This window comes from Magnolia sinica, chromosome 4, assembly GCF_029962835.1.
Source record: "Magnolia sinica isolate HGM2019 chromosome 4, MsV1, whole genome shotgun sequence".
In the NCBI taxonomy this organism is placed as follows: Eukaryota; Viridiplantae; Streptophyta; class Magnoliopsida; order Magnoliales; family Magnoliaceae; genus Magnolia; species Magnolia sinica.
The window spans coordinates 15,192,893-15,201,056 of NC_080576.1; the positions used below are offsets into that span (position 1 = coordinate 15,192,893).

At 43.4% G+C, this 8,164-nt stretch overlaps 1 protein-coding gene across 1 annotated transcript; it reads right to left on the reverse strand.

The window, feature by feature from the left end:
• Positions 1–1,421: 1,421 nt before the first annotated feature.
• On the reverse strand, positions 1,422–6,244 carry LOC131242547 (phosphatidylinositol 4-phosphate 5-kinase 1-like). Its single transcript, XM_058241256.1, has 8 exons — positions 4,934–6,244; positions 4,686–4,853; positions 4,336–4,501; positions 3,756–3,866; positions 3,457–3,650; positions 3,213–3,343; positions 2,990–3,098; positions 1,422–2,174 (listed from the first exon to the last, which is right to left on the reverse strand). Exons 1-8 carry the CDS (start codon positions 5,962–5,964, stop codon positions 1,859–1,861), a joined length of 2,226 nt encoding a protein of 741 aa, XP_058097239.1. The 5' UTR covers positions 5,965–6,244; the 3' UTR covers positions 1,422–1,858.
• Positions 6,245–8,164: the final 1,920 nt, after the last annotated feature.

Below are 8,164 nucleotides of genomic sequence, written 5' to 3' on the forward strand. Positions count from 1 at the left end.
TCGAAAGCTCAGCTGGGCCACACCTCAAATAGCAGCAGATATAATGATTTTCACCGTTAAAACATTCGTAGGCTCATCATAACGTAAGGTCACAAATACCTGGATGAAGAGGAAAAATAAATATCATATTGATCCAAAACTTCTGTGACCCCCGAAAGGGTTTTAATGGTAGACGTTCAATCCTCTACTGCCTTTTGCAGTGTGGTCCACTTGATCTTTTAATCTGTCTTATTTTTCGGCTCAAGCCTTAAGACGAGCTCGTCAAATGGATGCACGGTTTGGATATAACACGTACCTCGTGATGAGACCCACAGAACTTGCTGACGTCAACACACCAGCTATACTGCTGGTGTATGGTACACCAGCCAATCCGCTTCCAGACACTAGACAATACACCCACATGGATTAATCAGTCACCATCATTTAAAAATAGCGGTGAACTACCATTGATGTCCCTGGACATTTTAAAAGAGGGAACGAACGTACGGGCGTACTAAAGAGAGACTTTGACCTATTAGACACGGACTCCAGCGACTGTCCTCGCATTCCCCACCGAAAAACTTCGATGCTCCGGAGCAGCGTGATAGATGATGCGCAGACACTTCAAATTTACTTCCAAATTGCATACAGGGCATACAAGTAATTCAGATTAAATCGTACAAATTAAGTGTCCAAAGTTTAGATATACATGGAGGAAAAATCAGAATTATTAGACTAGCTAACTACCGGATTGGTGGACATTAACTTGATTGAAATTAAAATATATTCAGCCGTTGTGTCTTAATAAACAAGTGTCCATAAATCGGAGGTCAGGATTTTTAAACTAGTATGAATTTGAGATTATGATATAGAAATGGTGAAATCCACAGTTTAGTCGGTTTAATTTGAGTTGATGTATGCCACTCGTACAATTTCGAGTGCCTGCGTATCAAACGTCACATGTGGCCGGTGTATGAAATTCTGCCTTTCCCGAAATGCCCATAATGCCCCCACGTCAAAAGAGGGAGCGAGGGAGACCCCGATTCTCAGTGCAGCTTGCTTTGCCGTATTCTTCATCTTCTCCAAAGAAGTAAAAGAACAGAAAATAAAGGAGGAAAAAGAAGCAAACAAACACTCTCAGCATCTTTCATCTCCTGCTTTTCTCTGCTTTTCATGCTCTCTCTCTCTCTCTCTCTCTCTCTCTCTCTCTCCTGCAAAAGCCACTTATCCAACACAACAACAACAGCTACCATACTAGGTTACTAACCCCAAAGAAATGAGAAACACCCAAAACATCTCCTCCCTGCAAAAGCCACTTACCCAAAAAACAACGGCTACTATACTAACCCCAAAGATATGAGAAACCTCTCTCTCTCTCTCTCTCTCTCTCTCTCTCTCACTCATCTGCAAAAGCCAACACAAAAACAACTCCACTAAAAAAATGAGGAAAACCCACAAAAAATTTTCAAATTCACCCTCTCTATCTTTCACTGTACATTTCTTATTCCAAATAATACCCCCTTAAAATCTATCATTAAACAAAACACTCTCATCTCTCTCTTGCCTTCCGACCCATATATTTTTTCGGTAACCAAAAAAGTGGAAAAAAAAAAAAAATTTCAGAATCCAATTCCCCCCATCAAACATGTACAAGTTCCTCGAGGCTGAGCTCCAAAATTCAGCCCAAAGATTAGCCTGCCCGTCTCCCGAATTCTTTGAAATTCCCACTCCGCGGCCCAACACCTGTATTTCACATATTGAGTGTGGCCCGCATTCAATTAAGGATCAATATTTTTCTCCAAAATCCATGACATCTCCAGATTTTCTGTTTCCCTCATGGCCAATGGTTTTGTTGGGATTTCTTTCTCCTTGGCACTCGCTATCTATCATCTACAAAGATTCTGCCAATGAAATCTCGAAACCTTTTGGAGTAGAGCTTCGGATCGACGGCAGAAATGGAGGTGGGATCAGCCTGCCAGGACTTGTACGCATGCTCCAGCTTCTTGCTGATGTCGTAGTCTTGGAGGATGTCAATTATCCCAAAGTAAAGGATCACTTGGGAAACTTTGCTGCTACGGGCAGGCGTCGATTCGCTTCCACTTGAGAGATAGGGTTGATACTGATCGTAATCGCTCCTTCTCGTCATGCATTCTGCCCTTGCTGGCATGTTTGCACCCAGTCGTACCAACGGCTTTCTGTTCAAAACATATATAGGCAACTGAAAACTTTCAACTAATGATTGCAAGTAACTAAATTTATACTTGGATTAAAGCAGAGAACTTTTTACCAAAAGATCAAATGAAATTACTCCTGGTCAATCATAAGCACTCTAGGACAAACCACTAATAATTCAAAAATCATGGTCGTCGTTTTGCCTTCCTTCCTTTCCAATGACAAGCAGCAAGGAGCCAAACCTAAGCAATTCTCCATAACTAGCTGACAAATGACTCCAGGAATAATTCCACCATTCAAAATTTACATATTTCCATCTAGTCCAGCTATGCGAATGCCAGGTGGCACCAAAAAACGAAAACGTCTGATTCTAATTGTTTCCATTTTCTTTATGACAAACTGAAATTATTTTAATAAGCCACAGGCAATCAAAAGCTGGCAATGGATATATGAAGAAACATTGTCCTTATCCCCAAACCCAAATAAATTAACATTAAAAAAATAAAAAAAAAAACAACAACAACAAGAATCCAATCTATACCCCATTCCCTACTTGAATTAAGATTCCTGATTTCTCCAAGGCAACCTGCCCTTTAATAATTCCGAAATGATAAAACTCAACAGACCCATAAAACTCGTAACCTTGTTTCCATCTAATTGGGAAAGCATGACCAAAAGATATTCTCACAGCTGTTTATGATGAATAAACTAATAAATAATTGATGAGCAGTTTTCTTATCTAATTTTTGCAGAAGTGGGTCTTGAAAAAGTCCAGTGTAAATGAGAACACGCAAATTAGAACTACAAGAAATCAAAAAAAGATTCGAGAAACATATACCGGCCAGACAAAGTCACGTCCGTATCATGTCCCTCTGCTTCATGTCCCTCTGCTTGCAAGATGTGCCATTGCGATAAAGCTCCTTCTCCTTGAAATGATTCCCTTTTACCTATTAAAGGAACAAAAATGCCCCCATCATCTAGGTCATCCCCAAGATTTTTCAACTACCTTATAAATTCAATGTTACAAACTTACACACAAGGAAATTAGGAAATGAACTTACCAAGAGGCGCAACTAACGGTGACATCCCCATCTTATCAGCCGAGGTGTCATCGCAGAAGTGTACACCCACTAAGAGACTGTAATCCATGATCCTCTCTGCTTCCAAGAACTCACAGTCTCGATCGATTTGTCTGAAACACAGCCAATTATGAGAACTACACACATTTTCTCAACCAGAAAGAAGAACACTCAAGACTGTTTATTTAAAAGAACATAAAAATCCACTGTAAGAAGAGTGAAATACCTGAGAAGTTCTTGGTACCAGGAGCGCTGTAGGCGAAACACAAAATTGAGGTCAAGGTCTTTGAGGGTGGTTGTCTCGTCAATCTCCTCGTCAGCCTTGTCAGTCATACGGCCATGGGAGGATCCTTTCAGATCAAATCGCCTATGAATACGGAACTCCGAGCAGAACAAATTGCCCATGACAATGAAGCGGACCTATTTTTTGTTTTCACCAAAAAAGGGCGAATGGATATTGTTCGTTTCAATGCATAAACAACTCTCAGCAACAGAATTTCAATCTCTGCACAGGTAGATATATACCTTTTGCCCGCCCACCGGTTTAACACAATGCACGCCAAAGAACTTTGTGACCAAAGAGTTTTCATATTGAGAAACATGTTGGTAGTAGCTGGGAAGCATTCTGATGAGTACCTGTACATTGGTTATCAAGAGGACAGTGACTCAGATTTGAATTCAAACTTGTTGATTTCTATAGAGGAAGGTGATCAACCTAGGATATGTTTTGCTCAGGCTGCAAGGAAAATAGTTCATGGTTTTTGGGATTACTGCCATTAGTAAAATTTTCAAAATCTATGAAATGGTACTCATGTGGATGCCAAAGAGCTACTACTTTCGAACACAACCCATTTCTTGATTATCAGAAACTCTACTGAGCTTTGGAGCTGAAAATTTATGAATCGTTTTGCCGGCTCCAATAATGGTCAGCCAAATGCAACCTTAATCGTATAATCCAAAATCCAAGAGCTTGACAAACAAAGGCAGCTCTATCTACTAACAGAGCAAAAACACAAACATCTTCCAGTTCATTATGCAGCCAGTGAATTCATAAACAGTACACATACTCATAATAAAGGGTAGAATGAAATTGTTAAGGACTCACCTTCACTTCAGATTTTTTCACGGTCTTGATCATGAACCGATCATCCTGGGTCAGGTAAAAGAAGCTGCCGCTCTTCCCAGGGGAAGACAGCTCTCTCAGTGCATCATTTCCACAAATGGCTAGCATGTAATCCGCTGGATCTACCCCGAAAAACTTCCTCAGATGTCTGAACAACCACCAAACCATCATCCACACAGGGCAAAAATTAAAAACAGAGAGACATTCGATTTCAAAGGACATTGAAAGACAAATCGAAATCCTAGTCGCATTGAAGCTCATCGCAGGAAAAAAAAAAAAATCAAAATCAAAATCAAAATCTGAAAACCTAAACAAATTCCACAAACCAGCACCTGAAAACCATGGGGCAGTAATCCTTCCATCGGAACTCCACCGACGGGTGTGGGGGAGTAACCTTCGACCCTTCTGGTGGGAACCGCGTCCAGAACTTCTCTCTAGGATCGAAATCCGCCGGCCTGAGATCCCGCATCTGAAAAGAAGCCGGTTTCCCAACTGAATACCTAAACAAATTCAAAACCAACATCAACCAATGCGCAAAACGAAATCCAATCCACCCCATCTGAGCAACCCAACAAATTACCTGATGCCCAATTGCAGATTAAGCATCAGGTCGTAATTCTTATGCCCCTTTGATATCGTCTGTCCGGGCTTCTTCGCCTCTCCAGAAAAGCAGCATGGGCCCCGCCGTCGCTGGCCAATGACAACCTCATGATCCAGCCCTGTCCCGTCCCGGTAGAACATCGATGCCTCTACATTGTCGATGATGTCGCAGGTGATGTCCCCAGCATCACCGTCCGATTCCCAGATACAAATCCGAGGGAAATTCCGCTCGACTGCGCTGCCTCTAGCGGTTCCGTCGACTGATGACCGCTTCCTCAGCGGGAAATGGCCGTGGTTGTCCACGAGCGGGGAGAACGGGCTCCGTGCGGTGCCGGGATAGAAAGTACCACTGAGTTCGTAGTTGGGGCTCCAGCTCCCGACATAGCAGCTCCCGTCAGGCCACGTGAAAACGCCGTTCCCCTTCGGGACGCCGTTCTCCCACTGCCCGTCATAACGGTTACCGTTGGCCCAGATCAAAACCCCTCTCCCGGAAATAACCCCGTTCTTCCACTCACCGACGTACTCATTTCCGTTCTTCCATACATAACGCCCCTGTCCTTCCTGCAAATTACGACGCCAAACGCCTTCGTAGAAATCTCCGTTGGCGTAGCTCTTCTGGCCGTAGCCGTGCTTGCGATCGGCGGCCCAGGATCCGGTGTACGTGTCGCCGTCGGATCCCGTGAACGTGCCGTGGCCGTCCATCCGACCGGCCTTGAACTCGCCCTCGTAGGTGGCGCCGGATGGCCACGAGAACTTGCCCTTGCCGGCGGCCTTGCCGCGGCGCCAGTCGCCCTCGTACATACAGCCGTCCTTCCAGAGGTACTTGCCGGAGCCGTGGGGGGCGTTGCTGGAGAATCCGCCGGTGTAGAGGTCGCCGTTGGGGAGGAGCTTCTCGACGGCGCCAGAGCTGCTGCCTGCGGGCGTAACGCGGCGAGTGGCGCCGCAGCGGGTGGGAACCAACGGGAGATTCGGTGCTCCCGCGGGTGGGTCGTGGCATGAAGACTGCCGCATTCTAAAATCAGCCACGGCGAAATCCAGAAATCCGTTTGGGAAACGGATGCGGCATTTTCTGAAGATCGTAGCCCTCGGCGGTGGATTACCAAAACTCTCGCTTCTCTCTCTCCCCTCCTTACAGAAAAGGAAGGACCACAGAAACAGGTTTTCCTTATTTTTTATTTCTTTTCTTTTGGTGGTTTCTCTTTTTCAACGAGGGCTTGGAGAAGAGAATCCACACTAGCAGAGAAGCTGCAGGAGCAGAGAGAAATCGATAAGGAGAGAGAGAGAGAGAGAGAGGAATCTGGGCCTGGGCCGGCTTTCTGTAGGAAACGTTGCTCCAAGGCAATATGCTCCAGCTCAGCTATTTGTTAGTTAATGTCGGAATTGCCTTGCAATGATTTGGAAATGGCTGTTATATCCCGACCGTGTCTCTGGTTTCACCGTTACAAGACGGAATCGTCTAGGGTTCGAATTTATACATACATACGTGTCCACGTATTACACATTTGCAATAGGATACGTCCGGACATTAACCGTTGGATTGTGGTGCTTCTAAATGACACAGACCGTTTATTTGATGGTAATCCTCTGGATTACTTATTCATAAGAACTATCTAAGATTGAAATATCTTAGCTCCTCGATCATCTCGAATTGAAATTTCTTAGGGCCTTTTTGGCAGTGTGGATTTGGAACTCCTGGATTCGGAACCCCCACGATTAGCAACCCCTTGGATTTGCACCCTCCCAGTGTGTGGAGCACCTTAACTTTAATTCAAAAGTACATGTCCATAATACATTTACAGGGGTTTGAATTTAATTACTAAATTAATTTTAATATATCTAATCAGTGAGATTTGTAATTTTCGATACAATAGTTGTGATAAGCCCAATGAAATATATGCTTTGCCCAAAAATGATGAAATTCTAAATCTCGGATGGGCCACGAGCACAATATCAGGTCTGAGTGACTAACCACCGATTTTTAATCGTTGATTTACATGGACGATGCTAGAAAATGTTTGGTCGATGTAAATTTACATGGACAATGTTTAGACGGTGTTGATCATCATTAGTGGGTCATGTGCCCAATAGAATGATAGTATACAATGACACACATGTTACACCTGCAACTGTTGAAATGATTTTAGGTGTAATCAAGCTCTCACCATGGATTACAAATCCCCTATAAGAGGGGATTGGAAACCCCCTAGATTTAAAAACCCTAGTTCCGTTATACTGCCAAACAATTAGGGATTTGTAACCCCCTCAAATCCCCTTTAATCGCTTCCAATCCATGGTGCCAAATGACCCCTTAATCTTTGTCTGCGTAAACATGTAATAGACTTACCAGACACGCTTTGGATAGTGACCCCAACACCACCAGTTAGCTGGTGTCAAATTTCTCCAAGGCTCACCATAATGTATGTGTTTTATCTTTATTGTTCATCCATTCTATAAGCTTATTTTAAATCATGAGCCAAGTCAAACTTGAGGCATATTCAAATGGCAAGCAACCACAATAATTGTAATGGTCATTTCTCATCAACTCTTGAATGGCTTGGGGGGGGGGGGGGGGCTCACTCAAGGTGTGGCCTATCATATGAATGGCTTCGGGGGGAACCTCCTCACTCAAGGTGAGGCCTATCATATGAATGGCTTCAACTATTGGAGTATGTTCCCATTGTAACCCCAATCCAAAGGCTAAAATCCTCCTCACTGCTTACCAATACTTTCGTATCTTTTTTTAGAATAAAATTAGATTTTGTGATGGCTTGACATGGCTAGATTTGATTTGGGCCATGTGCAGATCCAAAGCGGATTAAGCCTAGGCCTCACCTAAGAAGGTGTAGCCTTACATAATAGCCTACCTTTTTCTTTTTTCTTTTTTATATACACACTCACACCCACCCAACACACTCACTCTAGTAGAATTTCACCACCTATGAATACCCTCCTGAGAGTTTACCACCCAAGCAAGAGTAAGGATCCCCATATAGCCTACCTTGATATGTGTATTCAATGTCCATGCTCTCCGTCTATTTCTCCGTATTGTTTAAAGGCAGGAGAACAAAATGAAGTAGATTCAAATCTTAGCTGGACCGTACCATAGGAAACAATTGTAAATGAACACCCCATCATTAAAAACTTCATAAGCTCTGTAATGTTTATTTAACATCCAATTTGTTGTCAAGGTCACACGGACCTGAATTAAGCT